This window comes from Ranitomeya variabilis, chromosome 1, assembly GCF_051348905.1.
Source record: "Ranitomeya variabilis isolate aRanVar5 chromosome 1, aRanVar5.hap1, whole genome shotgun sequence".
NCBI classification, from domain to species: domain Eukaryota; kingdom Metazoa; phylum Chordata; class Amphibia; order Anura; family Dendrobatidae; genus Ranitomeya; species Ranitomeya variabilis.
This window is the reverse complement of record NC_135232.1, coordinates 209,495,625-209,509,423: the sequence shown is the minus strand read 5'-3', so window position 1 is coordinate 209,509,423 and position 13,799 is coordinate 209,495,625. Positions and strand designations below refer to the sequence as shown.

Here is a 13,799-nt window from a genome sequence, read left to right as displayed (position 1 = left end):
CCATTTGCCATCAGTTTTGCCATATTTCAGAGCTGCAACGTTACTGGAGTAACAAAAAGCACAAGGTGTGCAATACTCAGGGACATGGCCAAGGTAAGGAAGGCTGAAAAACGACCACCTTTGAACAAGAAACATAAGATAAAACGTCGAGACTGAACCAAGAAATATCTTAAGACTGACTTTTCAAAGGTTTTATGGACTGATGAAATGAGAGTGACTCTTGATGGGCCAGATGGATGGGCCAGAGGCTGGATCAGTAGAGCTCCACTCTGACTCAGACTCCAGGAAGGTGGAGGTGGGGTTCTGGTATGGGCTGGTATCATCAAAGATGAACTTGTGGGACCTTTTTTGGTTGAGGATGGAGTGAAGCTCAACTCCCAGACCTACTGCCAGTTTCTGGAAGACAACTTCAAGCAGTGGTACAGGAAGAAGTCGGTATCATGCAAGAAAAACATGATTTTCATGCAGGACAATGCTCCATCACATTCCTCCAACTGCTCCACAGCGTGGCTGGCCGGTTAAGGTCTCAAAGAAGAAAAAATAATGACATGGCCCCCTTGTTCACCTGATCTGAACCCCATATAGAACCTGTGGTCCCTCATAAAATGTGAGATCTACAGGGAGGGAAAACAGTCCACCTCTCGGAACAGTGTCTGGGAGGCTGTGGTGGCTGCTGCACACAATGTTGATTTGTAAACAGATCAAGCAACTGACAGAATCTATGGATGGGAGGCTGTTGAGTGTCATCATAAAGAAAGGTGGCTATATTGGTCACTAATTTTTGGGGGGTTTGTTTTTGCATGTCAGAAATGTTCATTTCTAAATTTTGTGCAGTTACATTGGTTTACCTGGTGAAAATAAACAAGTGAGATGGGAATATATTTGGGTTTTATTATGTTGCCTAATAATTCTGCACAGTAATAGTTACCTGCACAAGCAGATATCCTCCTTAGATAGCCAAATCTAAAAAAAAACCACTCCAACTTCCAAAAATGTAAAGCTTTGATATTTATGAGTCTTTTGGGTTCATAGTTGTTGATCATTAATAAAAATAATCCTCTAAAATACAACTTGCCTAATAATTCTGCACACAGTGTAGAGAATCTATGGGGTATTGTCAAGAGTAAGATGAGAGGCACCAGACCCAGCAATGATGCAGGTGAGCTGAAGGCTGTTATCAAATCAACCTGGGCTTCCCTAACACCCCAGCAGTGCCACAGGCTGATCGCCTCCATGCTACTCCTCATTGATGCAGTAATTGATGCAAAAGGAGCCCCAACCAAGTATTGAGTGCATTTACTGAATATACATTTCAGATTTTAAAATAATTTTTTCAAGCTGGTGTTATAAAGTATTCTAATTTACTGAGATAATGACTTTTGGGTTTTTATTGGCTGTAAGCCATAATCATCAACATTAACTGAAATAAACACTTGAAATAGATCACTCTGTTTATAATTACTCTATAATGAGTTTCACTTTTTATATAGAAGAACTGAGATAAATAAAAATTTTTATATTCTAATTTTGTGAGAAGCACTCCAGCCTTATTGTAAAACTCTGTGCATAGCCTAATAATTATTGTAAAACTCTGTGCGCATAGCCTAATACAGTGCCTTGCGAAAGTATTCGGCCCCCTGGAACTTTTCAACCTTTTTCCACATATGCTTCAAACATAAAGATACCAAATGTAATTTTTTGGTGAAGAATCAACAACAAGTGGAACACAATTGTGAAGTTGAATGAAATTTATTGCTTATTTTAAATTTTTGTGGAAATTCAAAAACTGAAAAGTGTGTGTGTGGGTGGGGGGGGGGGTGCAATATTATTCGGCCCCTTTACTTTCAGTGCAGCAAACTCACTCCAGAAGTTCATTGTGGATCTCTGAATAATCTAATTTTGTCCTAAATGCTTAATGATGATAAATATAATCCACTTGTGTGTAATCAAGTCTCCGTATAAATGCACCTGCTCTGTGATAGTCTCAGGGTTCTTTTTGAAGCACAGAGAGCATCATGAAGACCAAGGAACACAACAGGCAGGTCCGTGATACTGTTGTGGAGAAGTTTAAAGCCGGATTTGGATACAAAATGATTTCCAAAACTTTAAACATCACAAGGAGCACTGTGCAAGCGATCATATTGAAATGGAAGGATTATCATACCACTGCAAATCTACCAAGACCCGGCCGTCCCTATAAACTTTCATCTCAATCAAGGAGAAGACTGATCAGAGATGCAGCCAAGAGGCCCATGATCACTCTGGATGAACTGCAGAGATCTACAGCTGAGGTGGGACAGTCTGTCCATAGGACAACAATCAGTCGTACACTGCACAAATCTGGCCTTTATGGAAGAGTGGCAAGTAGAATGACATTTCTCAAAGATATCCATATGTCATTAAAAGTTTGCAACAAGCCACCTGGGAGACTCGCCAAACATGTGGAAGAAGGTGCTTTGGTCAGATGAAACCAAAATCGAACTTTTTGGCAACAATGCCAAACGATATGTTTGGCGTAAAGGCAACACAGCTCATCACCCTGAACACACCATCCCCACTGTCAAACATGGTGGTGGCAGCATCATGGTTTGGGCCTGCTTTTCTTCAGCCGGGACAGGGAAGATGGTTAAAATTGATGGGAAGATAGATGGAGCCAAATACAGGACCATTCTTGAAGAAAACATGTTGGAGTCTGCAAAAGACCTGAGACTGGGACTGAGATTTGTCTTCCAACAAGACAATGATCCCAAACATAAAGCAAAATCTACAATGGAATGGTTCACAAATAAACGTATCCAGGAGTTAGAATGGCCAAGTCAAAGCCCAGACCTCAATCCAATCGAGAATCTGTGGAAAGAGCTGAAAACTGCTGTTCACAAACGATCTCCATCAAACCTCACTGAGCTCGAGCTGTTTGCCAAGGAAGAATGGGCAAGAATTTCAGCCTCTCTATGTACAAAACTGATAGAGATAAACCCCAAGCGACTTGCAGCCGTAATCGCAGCAAAAGGTGGCGCAACAAACTATTACGTTAAAGGGGCCAAATAATATTGCACGCCTCACTTTTCAGTTTTTTAATTTCCACAAAAATTTTAAATAACCAATACATTTCGTTCAACTTCACAATTGTGTTCCACTTGTTGATTCTTCCCCAAAAATGTACATTTGGTATCTTTGTTTGAAGCATGATATGTGGGAAAAGGTTGAAAAGTTCCAGGGAGCTGAATACTTTCGCAAGGCACTGTATATGTAAAATTATTTTGGGAAATCCATTTTGCTGTTAATATGAGGATTCTTGTTCAGCTTTTTTTTTCTCTAGTTAGGTTTTCAAAAACATCTGGTGGGGAAAACAAAAGTGCATGTCACTACTTAGAAACGTATCCTGATTGAATCCACTCCGAAGTAGGCACTGTCCAATCAAAGAGCTGAAAGGAATGTTTCACGGAAAAAAAATATCTTCAAAAATGCTGCAGGAAAGTTTTCAGGAAAATATAAACCCCTCCCATAAACTTCTCACACAAGTGTTTCCTGAAGCAATTTCCACTTCGTATAGTTTTTGACGAGTTGTAAAATGACAAATTTCAAACATATCCTTAGAGAACCAACTACAAGGACAACACGGCAGTGGGAGCCATTTATAAAAGGGAAACCTGATGAGAGTTTCCCTGTAAGGCTATGTTCACTCAGAGTTTTTAAAATCAAAAAAATTCAGACAAGTTTTTCTTCTTCACTCAAACATTTTATTTTGGGGGAGGCCATAATTCTTTTCCTGGAATGATTTTGAAGAGTTATGAAATCGTTTTTTTTTTAATTAATTAATTTTTTTACTAAAGTGTTTTCTTGCAGCTTTTTGATTGGACATTGTCTATTTTGAACGGATTCCATCAGATTTGCTTCAAATAAGTGACATGTACTGTTACATTTTTTTCTCCAGATGATTTTTTAAATCCTCATCAGAATAAGAGAATAAAATCCTACAAATAACTCCTCATGAACCACAGTAAGTGTTTGAATAGTTTTTGAAGAATTGTGGTGTGCCAATGACAAGGAGACTGAGACTAACCACCAAATCAGCACTGCCCAGATAACTACACTGCTCAAAAAAATAAAGGGAACACTAAAATCCCATGTCCTAGATATCACTGAAATATTCCAGTTGTAAATCTTTTTTCATTGCATAGTGGAATGTGCTGAGAACAATAAAACCTAAAAATGATCAACTTAAATCACAACTAATATCCCACGGAGGTCTGGAGTTGGAATGATGCTCAAAATCAAAGTGGAAAATGAAGTTACAGGCTGATCCAACTTCAGTGGAAATGCCTCAAGACAAGGAAATGATGGTCAGTAGTGTGTGTGGCCTCAACGTGCCTGTATGACCTCCCTACAACACCTGGGCATGCTCCTGATGAGGCAGCGGATGGTCTCCTGAGGGATATCCTCCCAGACCTGGACTAAAGCATCCGCCAACTCCTGGACAGTCTGTGGTGCAACGTGACATTGGTGGATGGTGTGAGACATGATGTCCCAGATGTGTTCAATCAGATTAAGGTCTGGGGAACAGGCGGGCCAGTCCATAGCTTCAATGCCTTCATCTTGCAGGATCTGCTGACACACTCCAGCTTCATGAGGTCTGGCATTGTCCTGCATTAGAAGGAACCCAGGGCCAACCGCACCAGCATATGGTCTCACAAGGGGTCTGAGGATCTCATCTCGGTACCTAATGGCAGTCAGGCTACCTCTGGCGAGCACGTGGAGGGCTGTGTGGCCCTCCAAAGAAATGCCGGCCCACACCATAACTGACCCATTGCCAAACCGGTTATGCTGAAGGCTGTTGCAGGCAGCAGATCACTCTCCACGGCATCTCCAAACTCTGTCACGTCTGTCATATGTGCTCATTGTGAACCTCCTTACATCTGTGAAGAGCACGGCATCAGTGGCAAATTTGCCAATCCTGGTGTTCTGTGACAAATGCCAAGTGTCCTGCATGGTGTTGGGCTGTGAGCACAACCCCCATCTGTGGACGTCGGGCACTCAGACCATCCTCATGGAGTTGGTTTCTAACCGTTTGTGCAGACACATGCACATTTGTGGCCTGCTGGAGGTCATTTTGCAGGGCTCTGGCAGTGCTCCTCCTGTTCCTCCTTTCACAAAGGCTGAGGTAGCGGTCCTGCTGCTGGGTTGTTACCCTCCTACGGCCCCTTCCACGTCTCCTGGTGTGCTGGCCTGTCTCCTGGTAGCGCCTCCAGGCTCTGGACACTACGTTGACAGACACAGCAAACCTTGCCACAGCTCGCATTGATGTGCCATCCTGGATTAGCTGCACTACCTGAGCCACTTGTGTGGGTTGTAGAGTCCGTCTCATGCTAGCACGAGTGTGAAAGCACAACCAACATTCAAAAGTGACCAAAACATCAGCCAGAAAGCATTGGTACTAAGATGTGGTCTGTGGTCCCCATCTGCAGAACCACTCCTTTATTAAGTGTGTCTTGATAATTGCCAATAATTTCCATCTGTTGTCTATTCCATTTGCACAACAGCATGTGAAATTGATTGTCAAACAGTGTTGCTTCCTAAGTGGACAGTTTGATTTCACAGTTTGATTTACTTGGAGTTATATTCCCTTGTTTAAGTGTTCCCTTTTTTTTTGAGCAGTGTATGTCGAGCAATGAGTAATATAGATCTTTCCTTTTTTCTATCCTAATAAAAGTATTTTTTTTGAACAAGGGAACTCCTACAAAGCCATTTTTAATCCTATTAACCATATTCTTATCCCAATTACCATTGGTGACAACTTCCTTTTATTAATAATAACAAACTTTACTGATATATTGCCAGTATAGTCCACAAATTTACAATTCAGACATTGTGAATGAGGGTCCTACTTCTAATCAGAAAATAAGAGTGACCGAAAAGGTAAAGTTATTTGGGGTTAGATGTAGACAGTAAATTATTAGTGTCCATGAGAGGAGTGTATTAAATTGTAGATTTCAGGCCTAGCATGTTAAAAGCCGACAGAATTAGGGTGGACTTTGAACCTATAAAGATAAATTCGCTGCTCTCAATTAAAGTATCACTGCTGTAAACTGTATAGGAATGATAGACTGCAGTTAGCCGAACATAGATCGAATTGGCAAGAATATTGCATCCATATGAAAGCAGTAGCCTGCTACTATGTGTCATGTCTAATCTGTCTGAAAGTGCAACACTGGCAAAAAAAAGTTCTGAAAAACAGCAGCTATAGAATAATATTCAGTGATGAGATATATTGTGAACCTATTGAATACTTAAAGATTTTTTTCCTATAGGTGTGCACCACCAAGGTGAATCATGAATAATGTAGAGAAAGGGAAAAGGGGGTAGTATGTGAAATAAAATTATAAGATGTACGTTTCGCTAAGTGTCAGCTTTTTCTAAGGGCCTTAGAAACAGCCAACGCTTATCGGCCAAACGTACGTCTCTTGCTTTATTTCACATTCTGCCCCCTTTCCCTTTCCCTATGTAATTCATAATATACAGTGACACAGACACCAAATTCTACACTCCTTCAGCTCAGAATTTCAGCCAAGCTAGGGTTCTTGAGAGCCACTGCATGCCTTTTTATATTATGATATTGATGCAGGTTTTACAAGGGTGCAGATGCATTTGAAAATTCACATATGCTCTTTTGTTACAATGATTTTCTTTGCTGTTTTATAGGTAAATTTTCTCCATTTAACCCACGACTCCACCGGATCTCCTGTTGCTGTTGCAGCTGCTGAGGAAATGGTTTACCTCCTAAAGCCAGATGTGCCCGAAAAAGTTCTGCACTCCACCTACGGTCAACCGGTTACCTGCTTGGATGTTTCAACACATCAGGCAGCATTCGGAGTAAAAAGTTATGGCTGGTTCACCAATAATGGCAATAAGGTAACGGAGGATGTAAATTGAAGGAAGCTGCAGAGTTTTCTAGCACATGACGTCTGTGTTATGCCACTTCAGCCTCAGAGACCCGAGTAATGCCACAACGGCGGGCATTGTTATGTAACTATTGATGTCCAGACCAGAAATGTGAAACCTTATTTTATTTGTCTATCGCAGAGGAGCACAACCTTTTTTGGTCTAAGTATCAAATTTTGTGATAGTAACACTACCAAGGGCCACATAAAAATTTTAACTGGTGTTCTGATCTGAAGTATATAGCGACAGTATTATATATGCTGTAATCTAAAAAGGGATGTCTGTTTCTGGAACTTCCACTATGGTAAGCAAAGAGGGTTCGATGCTTCCTTATTAAGAACCCCAGAAAAAAAAGAGTCATGCAATGAGCGTAGCTATTCCCATAGCTTAAGAAAGTTACTGAATGCAGAGAAGTCAGTTGACTGGTGGTTACACAGAATGGGATTGCAGATTGTGCACCTCTGGTCTATAGGGTACAGGTCACCATGGAAGTGTGCATTTGACCATACGGTGGCAGAAATAATGGTCTTCATATGTAAAATAACCATATTGGCTCCATTATAAGAATTACCAAAATGTGTGTAGAGATTTTCACATAAAAATTCATGTCTAACCTTTTCTATTCACGTAGCGAACAGGTTCATGTCTTCTAATAGCGTAATCTTTTTTAGATGAGGAAGTCGTCCATCTGCATCCTTTGCTGTACTTATGTATAGTGATCTTCAGATATGTATGTTGGTCCCTGTAGCTCTGCTTATGTCTTGGGTTCAATACAAGCCGATGCGCAAAAAAAATGTCCTATCACCAGAGCTGCGTGTGTAAAGGGGGCTGGCTGACGAGACCTTTTTTACTAGCTAGGCCTTCCTTACATCACAGGTGATGCATACGGGGCAAGATAACATCTTGAAAACATAAATCCCCTTCAAAATACTGTCCATTAGATGATTTGCATTTGTCCTAATGGTTTTTCCACTGTCCATTTTTATATTCTTCTGAACTAGTGCTGTTAATTGCCTCCAGCTATTGTTTCTTAATCTTTCGATTACAACAATTTAGGTAGTTTTTTTCTCGCTGCCTCATGCAATCCCTTCAGCACTTGCAGATAGTAATTTTGGTTCACTGTGGCGCCCTGAGGAACAAATTCAACGTGAACGACTCCTCTGATGTCGGAAAAACAAACCATCATGGACTTCAAATTTTATTTCACATGTTGTCCTTTTTTTGGTCTGGGCAATGAAGCTGTTTCCACTGGCTGGACTGCTGTTTTGTTTCAGGATCATAGACGTAACACCAAGACTCATCACCCTTGATGACTTTTGACAAAATTGTGTTCTTTCAATTCCTGACTCACTCTGAGACGGTTTCAATCTGGTCATCAAAAAGCAGTCGTGAAACAAACTTTACTGCAACGCGTCTCATGTTCAAATCTCCAGGAAATTACAGTTACTCGTATTTCCTCCAATTCGCTGATTGTTTTGCGATGATCAAACATGATGGCATTGTGCACTTCAACGGAGTTTATCTTTAAGTGACATTTGGACTCTTCTGAACCAGGCAAACCACTCGTAAATTCTTTGATGTTGGCGCGTTTCTCCTTAAAGTTTGTCATTGCAAAATCGCAGAGGACGTTAGGAGAGGCTTAAGAAAACAATCACTCTGTCCACTGGGATGGTTTCTCATGAACGCTACCTTGCCAACTGAGCAGGGAAAGTGTCTAATAAGCGTACCTAGCAGGAGAGGGCAGCACTGCCAACCCATATGCCTACAGAAAGTAATTCTCATTTTTTGGGGATGCCCCCTCTTATATAAAGGGGCTTTCTTCGCCAGTGGAATGAGCCTTCACACAAAGCACTAGTCACGTGCTGGCGACAGAGCAAGCTCTCTCCTCTGTTGAGCATAAGTCAGTGAAGCTGCAGGGTGATAGCGTTAGTGCGAGACACTTTTAGTTTCTCCTTAGTTAAAAAATATAATTTTTTATTTATTTTATTATATTTTAAACTTATCTAAAGATTTTTTATTTTCAGGTGGACAGCCCTTTAAACGCCCCTAATCTCACTTGTCTCTTAAAATCTTTTCACCAAATAAGGTTTTACTCTAATCCTTTCTATATCTTGCCTAAAAATGGGTTTGATCATGGAACTTTCTCCACCCACGTGGGATCTCAGCTCTTCCTCACCACCCACAGTAAAAAAAAAAAATCCCCATCAACACCAAAGTCTAAAAGTATAAGTATTTTGTTGTCCAATTGTCACATTCGTAAAGAAGAAAATAATTCGTAAAGAATGTTTAAGAAACACTAAAAGAAATCAAGAACAAAAAATGTGATATTCAGTAATGGTTACTTTTTTTTAACCATGCATAGGGAAAAAATTATGGAATCACTCAATTCTGAGGAAAAAATTATGGAATCATGAAAAACAAACAAAAAAACACTTTAAAACATCACTAGGATTTTGTTGCACCACCTCTGGCTTTTATAACAGCTTGCAGTCTCTGATGCATGGACTTAATGATTGTCAAACAGTACTCTTCATCAATCTGGCTCCAACTTTCTCTGATTGCTGTTGCCAGATCAGCTTTGCAGATTGGAGCCTTGTCATGGACCATTTTCTTCAACTTCCACCAAAGATTTTCAATTGGATTGAGCTCCAGACTATTTGCAGGCCATGACATTGACCTTATGTGTCTTTTTTTCAAGGAATGTTTTCACAGTTTTTGCTCTATGGCAGGATGCATTATCATCTTGAAAAATGATTTAATCATCCCCAAACATCTTTCAATTGATGGGATAAGAAAAGTGTCCAAAATATCAACCTAAACTTGTGCATTTATTGAAGATGTAATGACAGCCATCTCCCCAGTGCCTTTACCTGACCTGCAGCCCCATATCATCAATGACTGTGGAAATTTGCATGTTCTCTTCAGGCAGTCATCTTTATAAATCTCATTGGAATGGCACCAAACAAAAGTTCCAGCATCATCACCTTGCCCAAAGCAGATTCACAATTCATCACTGAATATGACTTTCATCCAGTCATCCACAGTCCACGATTGCTTTTCCTTAGCCAATTGTAACCTTGTTTTATTCTGTTTAGGTGTTAATGATGGCTTTTGTTTAGATTTTCTGTATGTAAATCCCATTACCTTTAGGCGGTTTCTTACAGTTTCCACCCATTCGTTCCTCATTTGTTTTGTTGTGCATTTCCTGTTTTGGAGACATATTGCTTGAAGTTTCTGGTCTTGATTCTTTGATGTCTTCCTTGGTCTACCAGTATGTTTGCCTTTAACAACCTTCCCATGTTGTTTGTATTTGGTCCAGATTTTAGACACAGCTGACTGTCAACAACCAACATCTTTTGCAACTTTTTGTGATGATTTACCCTCTTTTAAGAGTTTGATCATCCTCTCCTTTGTTTCAATTGACATCTCTCCTGTTGGAGCCATCATTCATGTCAGTCCACTTAGTTTGCATCTAAAAAGGAGTGATCACACCTTGGAAAGCTGTTGCACTAACGAGCAGATCTAATTTGATGCAGGTGTTATTTTTGGGTATGAAAATTTACAGGGTGATTCTATAATTTTTACTCAGAATTGAGTGATTCCATAATTTTTCCCCTATGCTTGGTTATAAAAAGTAACCATTAACTGACTACCACATTTTTTGTTCTTGATTTCTTTTAGTGTTTCTAAAAGGCAGAAAGTTGCCTTTTGAAATGACTTTAGTTTTGTGCCATGTCTGTGATCTGCTTTTTTTCTGCAAAATTAAACAACTGAATGAACATCCTCCAAGGCTGGTGATTCCATAATTTTTGCCAGGGGTTGTATATGTGCTTTTGATACATCTTCTGTGTTTGTGAGCTCTTGACAATAGATTGATGGGGAGCTAAAGATCCAGCTTGTCTAATTTTGTACTTCCAATACTTTTGTTCTCCTCGAGATAAGCTACCACCAGGCAGAGCCACTGTCTGACAGCGGCTTTCGCATTGAGAACACAGAAGAGCTCGGTCAGGTGAGCTCTACTCTGTATGGGAGAGAAGTAGTGAAACCTTCTAATAAGCTTTACGTTAACATTTGATTTATTTAATCACTATTGTTATTTTATATTAAACTTATTTTACGTTGTATCTTTAACAAGACATAACTCCATAACATTGACCCTTATGCTGTCTGACAGAATCGTACTAGATTATATTTGTGGCACTCATAAACAGGCCTGTTGCTTCATTCATTCCATGATATATGGTTAATCTCCCGCAGTACGGGGTAGCTCTTTTGTATAGGCTTTGTTCTCATTTTATAATGCGAAGGGATAAAACCTGTTGCCAAGATGAATATCTCGTTACAATAGCTGCAGTAATGAATAACACTGAATGGGTTAAGACAATCATTACTATGTAAACGAATCAAAGCCACAGAAATGAAGTAATCCAGATGGCTGCAGTGTGCTAGGTACATGGGACTGGTGCTTGGCACGGCTTTCCCAGCTGACATCACCCTGCAAATCAATCAGGTTGCGCCTCTTAGAGTGATTACTCTCCGCACACTGAAGTGGAAGCGCGCGTTACGATTGGACGTTTCCCATATTCGCGCTCACCTTGCGGTTGGATAAAATTGTTTGAAATAATTAGTAATGAATAATTTTCCATCTTTGATCGTCGCTTTGTCATGTTGAATCTCGCTCGCTTTATGTCAGTCGTGAGTAATGTGCGTCCGATGGCAGCGATGGCTCTCATTAGCACTCTAAGCTTGGTGATATTGACTGCACCGCAGAATATCTTCCGGTGAAATGGAAAAAGCTAATATCAGAGAATCATTGAGAAGCTTGGAAAAAATCATTCAGATCTCATTTGTGTGTCGCTAAAGAAAGATTCTTGTGTACATGAGCTGGAAAAAGCCTGAGATTTGTGTTTGCGTCAAGAGGGTTTCCACCCGCACTTCACCTTATTAATTATTTTTTATTGATGCCTATAATGATTAGTATTGATTCAATAAAAACCCAAATGGATCACATATTTCACACGATAAGTCACATAGACCATTGCAGAGCTCAAACCATGCTAAATACACACTAAATACAATTGCTGTTTACTGCTGTCTGATTAACTAATTGGGCTGCTATATCCACCTTCACATCCATCTGTGTTACATGACCTGAGAAACAGAACTACTTTTGCCAACAGTCCTAATTTAAAATATACAGCTCCTATTCAGAACAATATGTGTCTATGGTGGCATACTAGGATCCACCCCTGATAGTCGGATCCTGCAGTCCTCCATCTGTCCCTTTCTTCTTGCTAGGAAAGCAGATGTATGATATGGAATATGACTACAGGAGCAGACTACATAAGGTTTGTAGTCTGTTACCATGGAGACACATTGACATCCATATGAGCTGTAGAATCGAAAGTATAGGAGCTTTTTATTGAGAATATTTGCAGAGTTGCTTAATATTTTTTAATTTTAGATACATTGAAACAATAAAAATAGTTATAAAGAGGTGGCTTTTTATAAATAGTGTTTGACAGTGCTAGAAGGGAGCAGTGTACAAACATACCTTTCTGCAAGGTTTTAGCAGCAGCCTGGATAGAAGATGTAGTTATAATCCAGCACACGCTGCTCTCTTAAGTGCTTTCTGGGCGTTCTCTAGTGCTATTGGCTCTCCACAGTACGTGCTGCACGGCTCCTCCTCTGCTACTCTTGAGTGACTACAGCAGTGTCCAACCATGAGCATAGACCAGTGGCGAGGGGTTGTAAAGAGTTTAAAGGGATAGTCAAGGACTTGGATATTGATCACCTGTTGTTAGCATAGATCATAAATATCAGATTCCTGGAGGTCTGATACCCAACACCCCCACAAATCATCTCCCATGGAAGCTGGATGTACAGAGTTTACAGAGCCTGAACACCATAGTAATTGCCATTCTCTGGTACAGCAGGAGTGAATCTGATCTGAGCTGTAGTACCAAGAATGGTCACTACCAAGTGTACAGAGCCGTGGTTTTCTGACTTCATGCACCGTGTACATCAGGCTGGTCAATGGAGATGGTGGCTGTCAGCCCCCCCATTGATGACCGAGCCTTAGGAACAGGTCATCAATACCTAATCACTGGACAATCGCTTTAAAGCAAGGGCTGTAAGGCATTTTTGCATTATCGATTGCCCAGATAACACTTGCAGAAGAGGCCACACCAGATTATACCTACACTTCTCATTCATGCTGCTGCTAAGACCCTACAGAAAGTAATGTCCGCACAGCTCTGCAGGTCTCCTGTCATGTTCACAAACCTTTAAGTGGTAGATCACTAGCCAGGAACGTATTGCTGCTTTGTGCAGGAGCAATATTTTAATAGACTGGTGTTTTACTCCATAATTAAAAATGATCTGGGGACCACATGTGTCTGAAGACTAAATGTATTGCGAGTACTAGAATTTATAAAGCTCTGATAAATTTGTATTTTTATAGAATGAGACATTATTTTGGGAAGAGGGTATGATGAAACATTCCTTTTCACTTAAGACTCATAAAGAACATCACATTGATTGCATTAGCAATATATTATACAGGTAGGCTAAGGCGCAATATTTCTCCCTGTGTAACCTTACCCTTAAGAAGGTAATTAGGCATCCTGACATTATGGTGCCTCAGTAAGAACGCCTGATATTACCCTCGTGAGACCTATTCTTGTGAACATAGCAGCTCTCTAAGTGCACTGGATTAGAAAGTTTATTGTTGCCCTCTCCGTATCACCTTTGGGATGGCACAACAAAGTCAATTCTCTGATTGTTAGAAGGCCCAATATTTTATATCTACATCAATGTGGCCCCAACGCCAGTCTGGCACATTGTCAAGAATGACATCA

General features: G+C 40.3%; 1 protein-coding gene across 1 annotated transcript in view; it reads left to right on the top strand.

The window, feature by feature from the left end:
• Positions 1 to 13,799, top strand: part of FBXW8 (F-box and WD repeat domain containing 8) — a 191,173-nt gene that overhangs the window by 150,584 nt on the left and 26,790 nt on the right. Inside the window, exon 7 of the mRNA XM_077292346.1 lies at positions 6,700 to 6,909. Coding sequence (XP_077148461.1) covers positions 6,700 to 6,909 — 210 coding nt within the window. The remainder of the gene's footprint in view (positions 1 to 6,699; positions 6,910 to 13,799) is intronic.